The sequence below is a fragment of the Saimiri boliviensis genome, chromosome 3 (assembly GCF_048565385.1).
Source record: "Saimiri boliviensis isolate mSaiBol1 chromosome 3, mSaiBol1.pri, whole genome shotgun sequence".
NCBI lineage: Eukaryota > Metazoa > Chordata > Mammalia > Primates > Cebidae > Saimiri > Saimiri boliviensis.
The window spans coordinates 132929879-132947891 of NC_133451.1; the positions used below are offsets into that span (position 1 = coordinate 132929879).

General features: G+C 35.0%; 1 protein-coding gene across 3 annotated transcripts in view; it reads left to right on the forward strand.

Annotated features, from left to right (window-relative positions):
• Window positions 1-18013, forward strand: part of PDGFC (platelet derived growth factor C) — a 213499-nt gene that overhangs the window by 157762 nt on the left and 37724 nt on the right. For all 3 annotated transcript variants that reach the window (XM_003927945.3, XM_074396791.1, XM_003927946.3), the window contains one exon: window positions 3886-4066. In XM_003927945.3, coding sequence (XP_003927994.1) covers window positions 3886-4066 — 181 coding nt within the window. The remainder of the gene's footprint in view (window positions 1-3885; window positions 4067-18013) is intronic.

The following is an 18013-nucleotide window of genomic DNA, read 5'->3' on the forward strand; positions in this document are numbered from 1 at the left end:
GGTTTTTTTTCTCACTGGATTTTTAGTTTTTGTCTCTTTGATCCTTCTTTTGCACTTGGCCCTATTGACCACTCCTGCTTCAGGTGAAATTCTCTCTTGTCTCTTACCTTAACCTCTGCACCTTCCCTCACAGTGGCTTCCCTCTTACTTCCCTGACTGCTCCTGCTCAGGATGCTTTTGTTAAACGAACTTTTCTTTTGACCCACACTTGAAAATGTTCTTGTTTCTTCGAATTCTCAAACATGTGGTGATTATGTGTCCGGGTTACTCCCCTCTATGAAACCTCCGGGGGCTCAGCCTCTTAAATGCAAGGGTGGCAAACTCGGATGCCAAAAGGGCAAGTACAAGCAAATGAAGATATCTGGATGCGTTTTAATCATAGAAAGTAGATAGGGATTTTTAAAATTAGGAAGAAAACTCCTCATCTAAAGCTTTTTTCATTTAGCCCCAGCCTCTGTTGCTGTGAAGGCCAAGTATTCATTCCTTCACTCACCAAACATTGACAGAGGATTTACTATGTGCCGGGAATGTAGGTGCTCAGGATAAGACAGTAAAGCGAACAAAGATACCTCATTGCTGGAGCTGACATGAATTCTGGAGGTGAGCCCTTGTGGAGTCACACAAGGCTAATGATATTTTATTATTACCAGATCTTCAATTTTTTAAAGCCAAACATCCAGGTTTTCTATGAGATTCCATTTTTTTAAATATTGACAAATTTTTTAAAGAGACATCGAGCCCATTAGAACTGTGCCTACATGTTTTCACCATCAACCTACAAAATAACAATCTAATGTCTTTTATTAATTATTATTGTACTTGAAGTTCTGGGGTACATTTGCAGAACGTACAGGATTGCTACATAGGTATACACATGCTATGGTGGTTTGCTGCATCCATCTTCCTTCATCTACATTAGGTATCATCTTACCATGCAATATCAAGACCTTCTCACCTGGATCTATTTGTCCATCTTGATCTCCATGTAATTTTTTGTTTCCCACCCTCAATTCACAATTGGCCATGCTTAGCCCTTTCTTCTATTACATTTTATGTATTGTACTTCCTGCTAGAATGCATTTTCATTCCCGATCCCTTTTCATCCCTTGTCAATCAATACTCATTGAAAATCTAAATGTCAAGTCCTTTGTAGGCTGGCCTTCATCTCACTGTATAAAATTACTCTCTGTCTTCTACTATTCCATAGTATTTCTTACATACTCTAATTAGAGCACTTACTGATGTGTTCTATGGACCCAGAACCCAACAAAGCTATCGTTTTATGTTTGTATCCTGAGAATCTAGCACAGCAGTTTGCACCAAATTAGTGACTCATATATCCCTGTTGAATGAGTGGTGATAACCTGCTTACCTCCCAAGCACAGAACAAACAGATCCTCAATGAATAGAAGCTTTGCTTCATATATAGACAACCCTGATACAAAAAGTCACATTTGATAAAAAATGATAATTATCAACGTTTCTGCCAGATAGACCTGAAATATCTACTTACGTCTGCTTTACCCAACATCCCCAAAACACACACACACACACACACACACACACACACACACACACAAACACAGCCCAGGCCTTCCATTACCCAACGTCCCCAAACACACACACACACACACACATACACACACACACACACACACACACACACACTGCCCAGCCCTTCCATTACCTAATGTCCCCAAAACACACACACATACACACACACACACACACACACAGAGCCCAGGCCTTCCATTACCCAACGTCCCCAAACACACACACACACACACACACACACACACACACACACACTGCCCAGCCCTTCCATTACCTAATGTCCCCAAAACACACACACACATACACACACACACACACACACACACACACACACACCCTCTGCCCAGCCCTTCCATATCCCGTACACACATAGACCAAAATTCCTGGAATATTGCCTGGCTTATGCATATGTAATTTATAACTCTGGACTTCTCATATGATATAGCAAAATCATATCTCCTCTTTATCTTTGTGTTTTCTTATTTACTGCTTTTAAACTTACAAGGTTATTTTAAAAGGTAGGTGTACAAAGGTGGGAGGGGCTCAGGACAGAGATGGGGGACAAACTTTCTTGAGTGACAACTCTGTGCAAACAGTGTTTCCGGGGCTACAGGAGTGCTGCCGCATTTTTCCTTTCTTAAAATGTCTCTGAGTTAGATAGCATTATTCCCAGTTTTTCACTGAGGAAGATGAAGCTGAAACAGTTTAAGTTACATGCCATAAGAGAGTTTTGGATACTTCAGATTTATAATCGTTTCATTATACACTTTGTCTTTTTTCAGCAACTTTTTTCTTTCATATATTTAATACTACATAAACTGTAGTATTTTTGATAGTCTGGTATCTACTGAATTTAAAATTAAAAAAAAAATCTATCAATGGCTTACAATCATGTCAGACTCTCTTTTAACAAAAGTTTTGCAGTTCCCTGTTTAGTATTCTGAAATGCAATTCACAGAAGCAATTATCTATTTATATGTGAAATTGTTTTAAAAATAAATATATGGCCTGCATGTTATGTAAATCTATGATAACAGAATGTAATTTCTATTAAAATAATATGTTTCAATATATAAATGAACAGAAAAATAAAGGGAAGATGTTAGCATCTTTTAAGTAGATTCCTTGTGAATGTGACAGCTATAAATGTAGACTAATATGAATATGTTTGTTTTAGTTGTGATGAAAATAGTTCCTGTTAGTCACGTGTTTTTCCAAGTGAGTAATTCTTGGTAAAGTTCTAAACAAAATACAGAACACTTCCTTAATTTACTCTGTAGTTGACTTTCTTGAAAATGTACTATAAACTGAAACAGTCGAAAACATATATGCGTTTATACCTGAGATGATGTAAGGTTCCAGACTTAGATGATCCACAGTAGAAATTGCATCTGCATAAAATGTCCAGTGAAATATTTGAAAGGCATAGAAGACATAGGGCAAGTACGCATTTTCAGAACTTTCCAGGGTTGGCACTTGGGGACCTTGCCTGCTACGTTTCTGTCCTCCCCTTCTCACCCCCAATCACTGAGACAACCTAAAATGTTTCTGCAGATTTCTAAAACACTCTGTCACTGGGCAATACTGGTCTCAGTGAGCACCACTGATCCAGACCTTCCCAGCCAGAAGTTGACATGTGTTTAAAACACTGATTCATTCCTCTGTTTAAGATACTGCTTGTAGTGAAATATAAAATAAAAATATGTAAGTACTGGTTTGTTTCTTCAAGGATTAACAGCCTAAGAAGATGGATCCCTTATACACATATATGATTAGTTAGAAATATGTGTTTACCAAAGAGAGAAAGATGACAGTGAGCTGAGCACACCCAGGAAAGTCACACGAGGGAAGAACAGTACCAAGTGTGGTATGAAGTGGCTCGGGGAAAGCTTGCATCACAGATGAGGAAAGAGCCACGGCCCCTGGCCAGGATGAAAGAGTTACTCTCAACGAGTAAAGGGCGGTCATCATAGGAATTGAGTGGAGTAACACTGTCATGTCCAAATGGAAATTATATTCAGTAAGTCATGAATTTAATGCCAGATATGGTTGCTCCTTACAAAATGTTTCAGTTTTAGGATGGCTATTTAGTGAAATTTGGAATTTGTAAACAAAAACTAAGGGCTCCAAATAGACTCATATTTCTTCAACTGGATGCTCGTTTTCAGTTGTGTCTCTTCTTTAGAATACTTAATTATATGTTCCCAGTTAAATTTTGGATTAACTCCTCGGTGTGGTCCATCGAGTCATAGCATCCCACAGACATGAAACTGGTAATCGCCAGAATAACAGACTGTGAAATGATGTCTCTTTCTTTTTGTCTTTTTGCAGGTATGATTTTGTAGAAGTTGAGGAACCCAGTGATGGAACTATATTAGGGCGCTGGTGTGGTTCTGGTACTGTACCAGGAAAACAGATTTCTAAAGGAAATCAAATTAAGATAAGATTTGTATCTGATGAATATTTTCCTTCTGAACCAGGGTTCTGCATCCACTACAACATTGTCATGCAAGTAAGTGCCACTTTGAGATCCCCCTTATTTAATTGGATCAGCTCTTTATTTTTATTTTTCTCGTCTGACACATTAGAATCGGAAAAAAATCAGAAAACAAACCTAGCTTGGTTATCTTTTTTATGTAAGTATTAAATGTGTTTATCACAATCAAATGTTGTTACTGCAGATTAGTAACAGTACGAAAATCCTTATACTGTAATGAAGTAAGATTTTTTTTTTACATTTATAAGATTATAGCATATCTCTTACTCTCCAGCTCAGTCACTGGAATTTTCATTGTTGATGTGAAATTACAATGGTATTTTCCTCTTAAGAAAAACAGGAAAATTTATGTTATTAGTCTCTTATCATTTAGGGATCTCTGTCAAAGTTTGGACTGTAAAATACCTTTCTGAATTAATTTCTGGTTTGAGTCATATTAAATAAAATATACTTTTCTAGCGTTTTGGGTTACCCTTTCTTATATGATAGTATTTTACATTTTACCAAATGTTACTCATACTTTAAAGATGTAAATTTTCACGGTTACACTGTACTCTGGTGTTATTTGCAAATTCATGTATAGATTATTGTAATTAATACATTGCAGATACAGAAAGCCAGCACTACTTGTTATTAATCTCATTTTAACTAAACTCATGTTTGTATTGCCTTAAAAGTCATTTTTTATGTGATCTTTTACATTTTCCCCCATTAATGTGGCATCATTTCTTTCTGTACCCACCAAAAATATTCGGGATGTGTTTATAGATATAGACATAACATTTTTCTATCTTTTTTTGGAGAAAGCCAAACTTAAATATTAATTATTTTCAAATTGATATATTAGTAGAACTAATGATCTCTATTGGTCTACTTAATCTTAATATTTATCTGTTTTAATAATATTAGTTGTCCTTTGTACCCCAAAAAATGAATTTTTAAAATTCTCACTGGAATTTAAGAAATCTATTTTGTTTAATTATAATTGTGTATTATATCTTAATTGTAATTTTTGTGTTTTGTATTTCAGGTGTGTTGTAGTGCAACAAAAATATTGAAAATATTTTGCTATTTTTATCACATTCTGCTTATTAGTAATTCAGAAGTTCTTATACAAATAGGATGATGTAATCTAGCATACCTGTTAAATCAATAATATTACAATTTAAAAAGCTATTAAAAGTTAATATCTTAAGTGATTTTAACAGAAGATTTAGTAAATTAGTAGGCACACTGAGAACATACCATGGTTTTGGGCTGCATGAATTACAATGTATACTTCTATTGGGTATAGAAACTCTGTACATACTAGCTGGGCACGGTGGCTCAAGCCTGTAATCGCCGCACTTTGGGAGATCACGAGGTCAGGAGTTCAAGCCTGACCAACATGGTAAAACCCCGTCTCTACTAAAAATACAAAGATTAGGCAAGAGTGATGGCATGCACTTGTAATCTCAGCTACTCAGGAGGCTGTTGCAGGAGGTTTGCTTAAAACTGGGACGCAGAGGTTGCAGTGAGCTGAGGTCACAACACTGCACTCCAACCTGGGCCACAGAGTGAGACTCCATCTCAAAAAAATAAAAAAAGAAACTCTGTACATACCAAGCCAGCAATTCACTAGGCAAATTAGAAAATACAAAATCAATACATACCATTTTATATTACATTCATATTGTACTGTTAAGCAGAAATTTCCCTTTTTGATTGTTTAGGAGTCTATGAAATATTATGTAGGCAACTGATTAAATGAAGAAAATTTAAGTATTAGTTAAGGGTATAGCTAAAAAGAAACAATAAAATGTGAATGAAGTTTGAAAATGATAATTTATTCATTTAGTAATAATAGAATCATTTATCATGTATGATTGAAGTTAAAAGAGAAATCTCCAAAGTATGTTACAAATGTTATAAATTGTGAATTTTGATCAGTTTTCTTATGTAGATTATTTAAGATATCCCAAACTCTATTCCATTCTGAAATCGTTTTTGCCAGTATAAATTCTGTACCATTTTCTTTGTTACTTTCCAAACTTTTGAAAGTTTAATATAATACTTTAATATATTTAAATTTAATAAGACATAACAATTCTACCTATAAATGAAAAATGTTAATGGCAGACAAAGATGTACACTTTTTATTTATATAGGTAATAGTTTGATACTGAGTATTTGCTTGATTAAAGCCACTAAGAATCTGTTTAATATACTTTCACAGTATCTTCTTTCACAGAACTTAGTCAGTTTAATATTTTTTGGTCTAGGGTGGCCTTGAGGGCCATGGTACACTTTCACAAAGTGAAATATTTCTCAAATTTGTAAATATGGAATATATTAAATTTTAGTAAAAAACATACTAGCAGGCTTTGTTAGGGCAAAGGTTTTATTCATCCCAATTATGCAGTAAAAATAAACTTTAAGTTAAGGATATTATTTGTATTTTAAATGAACTTCTCCCCATATCATATTAATTTAAATGTGCATAAATAACAATCTACTGTCCTCCTATAGAATAAAAGATGAAAGCTGAAATGTATGTATATCACCACTGAAGTTTTTATTTATTTATTTATTTATTTATTTATTTTATGACCACATGAATTATCTGGTTGTATAACCCAAGGAGTAACATGGATTAAATCAAACATGTAAAGATAAAAGTATACTACATGTATGTACTACACGTGTACATAGTAGACATTGTGTATGTATGGTATTTATAGCAGCTTGCTCAGTTCTGAGCACATAATAGTCTCTCAGTCAATACTTGAATGCTGAGTTCATCATGCAGTTCCATCACCCAGCTTAATAGAGGATTCACTCTACGTGTGTGAATGTGGTTAGATTTATGAGCCTTATGATGAAGTGAGAACCCAAGGATTGATTGAAACTGCCACCCGTCCTCTTCGCTAAGAAAGGCCCTGTCACCAGGGTTGACCTGTTATCATAGATGGGGATTTAATTCAGCGCATTTTTAAATGATTGTTGCAATAGATTGATAAATTGTCAATACGGGCTTCCATGGGCTGTTGTCACCTCTCTTGGCCTCTATTGAGCCAGACTTTGTGCGGCCACTATGTTGACCTATACTGGGCTGTAGATAATGGTATGTTGGGGTTTTTCCCCATAGTTCTTGTAATTAAACTATGTTTAGGAAAACATTTGGACTGGAAGAAACAGGAGAGCATGAAGGTAGGGTCCTGTGTCACTTAATAAGTTATTACTTGGTGGTTTTAATTTTTAAGATTGCTTTCTGGAGAAATTATTGATATGTGAATTTTACAATCTCACAAACTTAGGTTTTTCTGTGTTTAAATTTTCTTTGACAATTAACCTGTCAATTGTCTTGACAGGTTAACCTGTCACCTGTCCCTTGTCTTGGTTCCATATATCCATTCATCTCTCCACTTACAGCCACATTCATCCTACTCTTCATAACTGCCTGTGGAAGGGTGAGATCTGATGAGTTACAGTTTGATAAGTGGTTACGCTGTTAAGCCATCCAGAATGTTCTGAATTATCATTGCGTACTCCTAAGTGACATCCTGCCCTCCACACACCCTGTTAACACCCCACACTTTAGTAGTGGGGTGCAGTCCATCAATCTTATCTGTGTATCAGATGAATGAAAGCCTAAAGTGTGCCTTTAGGACAGCGGACTTAAAAGTTCTTGAGGCATTTGCTCAGGGGAAAGGGCCCCTCCAAGACCCCGGATAATCTCTGATGCTTTCATTTTTCTCCTTTTGTTCTGGATAAACTTCATATTAGCACACTCAGTCCCACAGAGGCAATGGTAACATTGATTAAAAACCTACCTCTGCAAATTTGCGCTTCAGGTTCCGCTGGTCACAGTGATTTCTTTGTAACGATAAAAAATATTAACTACTAGTTTATCATAGACAATTAACTTTCTGCACTAAGGTTTGTCAGGAGTGCCTAGCATAATGTCGTACACCTTGTACCTGCTCATTCAGATTTCATAGAAATTCAGCCATTTCATCCTAGAGTTGTCTAAAACTCATAGGGAGCTATACTACCTTCTTATTTATTATATGTCACCTTTGTTCCTATCACACAGTAGAGATAACTCATAAACTGGGAAGCAGTATACTCGCAGTAATGACACCAGATATTCTGCTCTCCTAACATATTAGGCTATATTACCAAAGACACATTCTTGCATTAGTTAAATAATTGCCCTGGTCTTCTTTAAAGGGGAGGCAGTGGGGAATGGGAATTAGTAGGACATCACTGAAGTTAAAGAATTAAGTGTATACTAATGATTTGATAAACATTAGAATATATAGTTAACCTTACCTGCTTTTTATAATCAACTCAACAAATATTTTGCATGCATGAATATACAGAAAAAACTTTAAGTGAGTTTAATATCATTTTTTCCTAGGACAAATTATGGATAAAGTTTATTGTAAACTTATCGCCATTTCACAGGTAAAGAGATAACTCTGTAGCCTTCTTTGGGCATATAAATGGATATCTGGTTCTGGTCATCATTTAAGACTCCTTGATTCTGATTACCATCTGTCTTAGAGGGAGAGTTTTAATACATGAGTTAAAATTCTCAGAAACAGTTTTTGCCACACAGGGTACCATTAAAAATTATGTTTCCCCTTGTAAGATGATTTACTCACTCTTTTTCCCCTCAATTTATAAATAATAGAGCAGATAGTTAAGTAAGAGATGACTTGTTAGTTTGAATAAAGTGATGTTGATCTAATATGTAAAGATGTTACCTATTTATTATAAATATTTGTACTTTATAATGTTAGGATTTCCATACTATTTTCTTGATTCACAGGTACCATACAATAAGATATAAATAAAATTCTCTCCGTTTTTTTCATTTTAAGTTGGCATTATAAACTAAACATAGGTTTAGAAATAACATTATAGCATACGGTGTTTACCTGAGGTTATAGCTAGTTACAGCTTTTTAAAACAGTAGTAGTAGAAATGCTACATAAATTTTAAATTACAGCATTTTGATGATATTTCAGAAAATTATTTATGGAAATATTAGTCTCCAGTCATGCCCCATTAACAAATAATGAAAAAGAAATCCACGATAATTGATGCCAAATGATACATAGAGTGTTCAGCTTTTATGGTTGTGCCTAAGGAGTTAATGTCTTTGATTCCCCGCCCCCCCAACCCCTTTCTGCTAAAAGAGAGGAAAAAAAAGACCTGGTAGATTAGCAGTGAGAGATTGTTTGGGAAGAAATGAAGCAAAACTGAAATGAAACAGTGCAAGCTTGTTTCTGTTTGGAGACCACACACAGAGAGGGTCCAGAACACATTTCAGATCTTTTAGAAAGAAAGGAAAATTTCTTGTTTAATTTTGGAGTAATTTATAATAGGTTATGTATGTTTTACTCTGTGTACTGCAGCATAAGCACCATTATTTAAAATGTTAAGAAACCTAGAAAGGCTGAAATAATAACTTTTCCTCCAGAATCAAAGGACCTTATTGAAAGTTTTATTTCTCAGTTCTAAAAGTAAAAAGTGCTGTGTATTTTTTGGCCAGCAAATTGCTTCAAATAAATCATATCTAGTTTTAAGTAAAACATACAATTCTAAATCTTTAATTTTTAAAGTTATTTTAGACTTATATATAGAACTATTATTCTTGAGTACAATACTAATTGTAGTTTTTTTTTAAAATGTCTATGAGATTTGAGGATTTTCTTTTTCTCTCTCCAATTTGGTTAACATGAAAAACAAACTTCCACTTATGTTTTTTAAATGGTTTTATCAAATATCATATTTTTCGGTCTCTTAGTCTAAGGTTTCTGATCAAAAGTAATGATATGGTTTACAATAATGTATTTACATTTTCCATTTAATGAGTATATCAGTTTACATTAAGAGAAATAGATGTTATAGGCACCATGCAAATTGACTCCATGTATTTTTACCCTCTTTGCCTGATAAGATGGGCAGGGGATGGATGAACTGAAGAGTACTGTAACAACGCTTCGGTGAATCTCATCTTCCTTTAAGTTACCTCCTAATTTGTTCTATCCTTTTTATGATTTTACATTTAAAAAAAGTATAATCAATGGTATTTATTTGGATATTGAATCTTCCTTATTCTTGTCATTAAAATTATATACAAAGATTAAATAATAATACAGAATAATATATAAGTATTATGGCCACATTATAGCCCCAACTGTTTGTTTTTCTTAATAGTAATTTTGTAAATGACTTATCCAGAGTTCAGTCAGCGTACTGGTCAGCATGCCATGTAGGTGGATATAGGGTTTCTGTGGGGAGGGGTTAGAAGGACACTTGATGCCTGAGGTGCTATTAAGGAATGCATGACTGATTGCCAAAGTGGTTATTAATTATGCAGGATACGGTGAACAAAGCCGCACAGTGAATACTGAAGTGAGAGGGGGAGAAGAGGAGGGAGAATTCTTTTTTTCATCTCTTCTGACATATGCCAGTAGGTTATTTCACTGTTAATATCACATAAAGAAAAGTCTTAACTGAAAGCCAGCTTTGCTTTTATGTAACTCTCAAACAAGGCTTCAAATTTATTAGGTCACTTTCTTTCCTAGAAAAAAAGCAACATGCCTGGAATAAAAATACTTAGCACAATATAATAACACCAATCCTACAGAAAAAAAACATTACTGGTAGGATGTAATCAGGATTTTTAAAAACGTTAAATTTTCATAACTTATTGCATGGCATTTCCCTATTGTTAAACTGATTTTATAAGTAGACATTTATTTGAAAACTTATTTAAAAATTGATATATATTTACCTCAAGAACAAATTAAGAGAAAATTTTTATTTTTAGAATTTTTTTTACTAGTTAGAGACTGGAAGAAGTATTTCAAGTACTGTTTATACTGTAGTCTGAAACACTTGTTGAATGATTAGATTTTTATTAAAATATACAATATACTTGTATATTTATGCAAGGAGTCTTGAAATGACAGTATTTTATTGCATCTAGGAAATTATATAATTACTATGGAGACTAAACTCCTACTTGGCTAAGAGTTGCTTAATATATTTTTCAATCCCACTTCTACCCCGTGGGCACAATGCTCTCTTTCATATGAGGATCATGGTGTCTCTGTTTCATTTCTACTGATTCCTTTTGTTCCAATTAATTTCTTCCTGTCTAAGACAGAATTTCACAGATGCCACGATTTGTAGTTAGAAAGAAAAAGGCAATCAGCACTATGTAGGAATGGTAAATGGCAGACAGATTATTGTAAGTCGTTTTATAAGAGGGCTGTAAATAAGATCATAGACTAATTGAAAGCGTGAGGTCTGATTGATTCATATTTTATAGCTAAAGCCACAAAGATTTAAAAGCTTAGAATTAAAATGGCAACCTCACTCTCTTTTCATCTAAATATGATGGAAAGGATTGTTTTCTAGAAATAAGTTTGGCGCAAGTTAAAATTATAAATTAAATAGTGTTTCTTCAATATTCCCACCCATTCAGCACCCTAAATCCCTTAATTCATCAGGTATTTGTTGAGAAAATTCAAAGATGTATATAATATCACCCTTGGTCTCCGATATCTTGTTCTGGAGAAAAAAAAATACATACCCATAAAATATAGTATGTGAGTAAGTGTCACATTGAGTGGTTTGGAAAGATTTTGAGAAGGAAGATGGGAGTGTTGAGAGCAGAGGAGTGTCATAACCTTTAGATTATTGAAAAAAATAAGTAATCGAGCAAATAAAAACTCTGGGAGTTATTCAGTATAATTTTTTTTCTCCAATATATTATCAACATCTCTCAAGAGCTTTAAAAATGCTTATTATCAGATGTATAGTCAAAGGTCCTAATTTTCTTGGTCTGGTGTGATGTCCAATAATCTGCATTCTCATCAGATGCACTTGAAGGTTCAGTTGCTCCAAAGTATAATTTGATCGGAATACAATTACTTTTGCTTTATGATTTTGGTGAAATTGCTTTATATTCAAACAAGTGAATTTTACATGAATAGACTGGAAACTTTGCACATATATTTAATACATGTATTCATTCTCCTTATTTTTCAGAGTTGCAAAAAGAGTGATACTTTCAGGGTTGCAAAAAGAGTGGGACAAGCTTTTAGCACTTGTATTTATTGTACCAACTCTTCCAAGCAATATATTAAAGACTATCAATTCTGTCAACTGTCAGTATCTGTTACCATGGAACTATGGTAGATTGTCCTCTGCCTTCTTTTCTGTTCAATACTATCTTGTTTGGTAATTCGCAGATGACATAATTCCAACACTGAAGCACAATTCTAGAATAGATATTTATTCATTCTGTAATGTTAGACACTGTTGGTAAAACAAGACATTTCTAACTGTCAAGGAATATTCTTTCATTTGCTATATGCATTTTTAAAATTTAATTTTAATTTTGTCAGAGTTAATTTTGCACCTACTTGCAAATGGCAAATATTTCTCTTACATTTGTTATGAAAATAGCAGTTCATATCACTTTCCTTTCCCTAAATGATTTTTCTGCCTTTTGTAGGCAGGCATTTCAGATTTTTTTAACTGATTCTTTAGAATTTACCTCTACAACTTTACTTAACATGCTTTTTTTTTGAGACAGAGTTTCACTCTTGTTACCCAGGCTGGAGTGCAATGGTAGGATCTCGGCTCACGGCAACCTCCGCCTCCTGGGTTCAAGCAATTCTCCTGCCTCAGCCTCCTAAGTAGCTGGGACTACAGTCACGCGCCACCATGCCCAGCTAATTTTTGTATTTTTAGTAGAGATGAGGTTTCACCATGTTGACCAAGATGGTCTCGATCTCTTGACCTCATGATCCGCCTGCCTCGGCCTCCCAAAGTGCTGGGATTATAGGCATGAGCCACCACACCCGCTTAACATGCTTTTATATCTACTTCTTCAGTCTTATACAAATTACCTATTGATTTCTCACTGGAAGATGAAGGCATCTATTGCTTTCGTTCACCCTCTTGCCTTTACCACACATACAGATACTTCCCAGCACCCCATCCTCTATGATAACTTGATTATATCAAATCGAAATTTATTGTATACATTATGGTAGCTCTCTAGTCATTTTTCACAGCTGAGCCATGAACTATATACCATGACTACATTACGTTTCTGTCCTTTTTGTGTTTCCCTTAGAAATGTATTTTTGTTGTTGTTTACTTAACTTTTATATTCACCAATGATTTGTCCTGAAACTGTTCCTCGGATTATGTAAATTTCCCCTTAGTACAATCAGACACATTCGGTTTTCTAATAATTTTGTCTTCTTGAACAAATCTTTGCCGGAACAATCTGGCCTGCTCTAATGTGGGCTGCTTCCCGTTTAGAATGGCTGCACAACTGTCATCTTTGCAATCTCCTTCTGCCATCGTCCTGAGGATTCCTTTTGCTGTTTTCTCACATTAAATCTTCTGTCTGCTGGATCTTTTGTCTTCCTCTCTCTCAATTTACTTCCTTGTTTGCGAAGGGATGAGTAAAACTTTCATGAATATACTAAGAAAATGGAGCATCAGAGATAAAATTGTTGCATCCTTGCATCTCTTAAAATGCTCTATGTATTAAGCCTCAAACTTAAATGAACACTAAGTCTGGAATTTAAGTTGGCCACTTAAAAGTTGATTGGACATTCCGTGCATGTTGGATGGGCTTGTTGACTGTTGTCTTTACTGTATTACACGCTGGCTCAGTCAATTCCTTGAAAACACTCTGATTCTTCTCTTTTCTAGGAGTATGAATATTGGTTACCAGTTCTCTGAACTAGGAGCTGAGCGGATTAACACTGAGATATTCAGCTTTGTATATATCTAAGATATATATACCTATATATACAAGTTTTTGTTTATGTAAAATATATACGTGTCTGTGTGTGTATGTTTCTACGCTATCTTCTCCATACCCTCAACTGTGCTTGGGCTTTCCATAGAATAAATCTGAACGGTCAGTCCTGCCAAGAGAAAAACAAGTTTGGGGTATCTGAGTTTCATTAACAGATTTTCAGTCATTCTTTTCTTGTTCCTTTATGTATATTTGATTGCTTCTTGGCTATGCCCCCTGCCACGTTTTGAAAAGCTCACCAATCCAATGAGGACACATCCGCCTCCTTTTTAGTTTTCAGAATTTTATCGCTGTTCACTCTTTTCTGATTTTCTTTGGCCTTAAGGGTGTAAACCAAAAAGTATGTAAGACAGATCTCCATCAGTTTAGAAGTTTATGTTGCCAAAGTTAAGGATATGCCCAGAAGAAAACAACACAAAATCACAAAAGCAGTCTGTGTCCCATGTCTTTCTCCAAAGATGAATGTGAGGGCTTCAATATTTAAAGGGGAAAACTGGGCTAGAGGAAAAAGATGGAGGATGTGATAACCTCATGTTGCAAGACAAAAGGAACAGGTAGGAAAATAGACAATTACATATTCGTCTCAGGCTCACTAATTTGGCTTTTTGTGTAACATAAGGTGAACATAGAGTAGCTAGCTACTTGTGGAGATATTTAACCTTTTATCTGTTGCTATCTACTTACGAACCAAAGGAAAGCAGCTTCTTACATGGCTGAAGTTTCAGCTTAATTTTTGCTTTTGACATAGTGATTTGCAGTTCTGAGTTTTGATTTTCCTTTCACAAAGGATTATGCATTTTAGAAATACCTTTAGAATTAATAATTTCAGGAGAGAACAGAGCCACAATTACCATCTTTGCATTCTTTCTTTATTAGTGGAAGTCATATATTGATGTTCCTATTAAAGATTGGCTTTATATTTGATTATTAAATATTCAAAACACTGCACAAGTGTATTAGGGACTTAGGATGTGCCAAGTGCTATGCTTTATAAATGGCATCCAAGGAAGGACTCTCCATTTCCCTCCCATGCCAGATGAAATAAACCCTAGTAGAAGATGCTTTGCATGATTATGATAATATTGTGTTTATTTTTTAATGCAAGAAAGGTGTACATAGGTGTTGACACTGTAACCTTTCAGGGGGTTCTTTTTGTCCAGTGCCCCAATAGAGCTGACTTACCAAGACAGGGGAATTGCAATAGAGATAGAATTTAATGCACATAGAGCCAGCTAAACAGGAGGCTGGAGCTTTATTATTACTCAACTCAGCCTCTCCAAAATTCAGAGGCTAGCGTTTTTTTAAGGCAAGGGGATAGGTGCTGCTGACTGGCTGTGGATGTAGTCATAGGGGTATGGAAAACAGTTCTTTTACCCTGAGTCTGCTTCTGGGTGGGGGCCATAGAACTGACTAAGGGTCTGGGTGGAGGTATTGGTCATCAGAAAATTCAAGCATCCCAGCACTTTGGGAGGCCGAGGCAGGTGGATCACGAGGTCAAGAAATCGAGACCATCCTGGTCAACATGGTGAAACCCCGTCTCTACTAAAAATACAAAAACATTAGCTGGGCTAGTGGCGCATGCCTGTAATCCCAGCTACTCAGGAGGCTGAGGCAGGAGAATTGCCTGAACCCAGGAGGCGGAGGTTGCGGTGAGCCGAGATTGTGCCATTGCACTCCAGCCTAGGTAACAAGCAAAACTCTGTCTCAAAAAAAAAAAAAGAAAAAAGAAAAAAAGAAATTCAAGTGTCTGGAAAGACATCTAAAAGACTAACCTTAGGTTCTACAATAGTGAGGCCATCTGCAGGAGTAACTGGGGAAGGTGCAAATCTTTTGACCTTGGGAATGATGGCTCATAATCCTTTACTTCTACACCTTCACAGAGTTCAGGCTTCTTTCATCCTTATAGCCTGGTAGTCTTTCATTCATTTTACAACGACAGTTGCGTTTGGGGAAAGGTCTATTATAATTTAAACTATTAACTAAATTTCTTTCAAAGTTAGCTTGGTCTAGGAATGACTAAGGGCAGTTTGGAGGTTAAAGGCAAGATGAGGATTGGTTAAACCAGGTCCCTTTCACTGTCGTAATTTTCTCACGGTTGACAGTTTTTGCAAAGGCAGTTTCAATATTGATTGGCTATTTAGTATATCTTGAACTCTGTTGTAACATTAACGTAATGCCTAGTTGTAGCCACTAGGATGCCAACCGTGTGTCATTCATAATACACGGTAGGTGTCACCAAACAACCTAGCATTTGATCAATACATTTGAGAAAATGCCACTCTCATAAATATTCTCATAAATAGTCAACAATTGTTTGTCTATTTAGTCATGCTATTAATATGTTTAAATGCTTAGAGCATTAAAACTGGAGCTTTTAAAATTTTACCTAATTCAGATGACATAGTTGTATTTTTATTTATTTGATATTACTTTGAAATCACATTAATCTGATTTTATATATAACTTACCATTTTATGTCCTCTGATAATCTTAGAACAAAGCTAAAAGATAAGTACAATTAGTATTTTATACTTCTAAAGATGTTCATTTCTAAATGCACATATATTTTAAGCTTTTGGAAAGAAAGTGTTTAATGGTATTAAATTGAAGATAGTTGAGTCAGGCAGAAGAGAATGAACATAGATTAAAATAAGTTTGCCTTACAATGGCTTTTAAAAAATATTATTTAATCCCCATAATGCAATATTACTACCATTTTGTAGATTAAAGCTCACATATATAGAGTGAAGATGGTTCTCTTTAAAGCCAGACTGCCTCCTGACTGGTTTGGAAAATAATGAGAAAGATCATTGAGAAAGAAACAGAAAATTTTGAGATCTCTTCTTACCATCTTTGTTTTCCAATTAAACACCTGTTTATTATTTCTGTTGATTATGATGTCATAGATACTTAGCTTTGAAAAAATGGTGAACTAATTAGAATTTACCATTTTTTTTTAAGTAATGACAATGGTGATAAATATTGAGGGTTAAACTGTACTGTCTCCACACAGTAACCTTTAAAATTCAAATCCAAATAAGAAATATACTTTTTTAAAAAAGTCACTTGGAGTCTAAGAAAAAGTAAAAATGTGAGTGCAGTCAATATTTTACTTATCAGTCATATTTCATCAGTATTAGCAAAATTACCCAGTTCCATGATATATCTTAGCAATTTTGTCAGTACCAAATTTTTCAGAATTGTCTTCTCATGGAAACTTGTAAGGCTAACATTTATTCTAAGAAATAGGATAATAAAATTGGAAAGCAAGTATTTCTAGTAAATAGGCTGTCTTCTATTAAACACCTATAGAATGTGTCACTCTCGAATGCAAAAGGCTCAAAGCATTTTTAGTTTGAAATTATGCAATCTGTGCACAGTATTTGAAATATAATAGGCACTACTACAGTAAGTTTGGAGGAGAAAACACAAATCTGAAGACTAATACATTGTTTTTCAGCTTTTTGCAATGTGGCCACCCATAGGCCACCAAAGGCCTCAGGAAACTGAGGGGGGGGGAAATTCCAAGATGTCTTTGCGTCTTGGCCTCAGGGCGAAGGTCCTGTCTCAGCATAGATGTTACCACTCTAGTTGAATCAGGTTTTGTGTAAGTGTGAATAAAAGCCGTTATGGAAATACCTGGCTAGTACCTTTTCTTGTGCTTCCTCACCACAAGTAATTATTCAGGCAAGAGATCAAGACTGTCATCTCTTGCTTTAAAAGAGTGCATGAATTATCATAGGTACTTCCAAGGCAGGTTGCTTAAGAAAGCTAAGGTTTATACTAAAAACTTTGTTTTATGGAAGAATAATAGGAAAGACATGGAAGTAGCAATTATCTAAGACTCTCACCTAAAACCTAAGGGAGGAGTCGGAAATACATGTAGAAGGCTCCAAATCCGCCCGTACAGCTTCTCATACCTCCTCGGAAATTGGGTTTTTAAATTTGTATAGCATTGCTAAAGAGGAAATGCCTTTTTTCCAGTGGAATAACATTCTGATAGAGTTGAATTTTAAAAGGGCGCTTTTCTGCTGGGTACAAGTTAATGAAATAGCATTAAGTATAATTAGTTGTTTTAGAGAAAGCAATAGGCAAGCACTGAAGTGTTAGAGAGA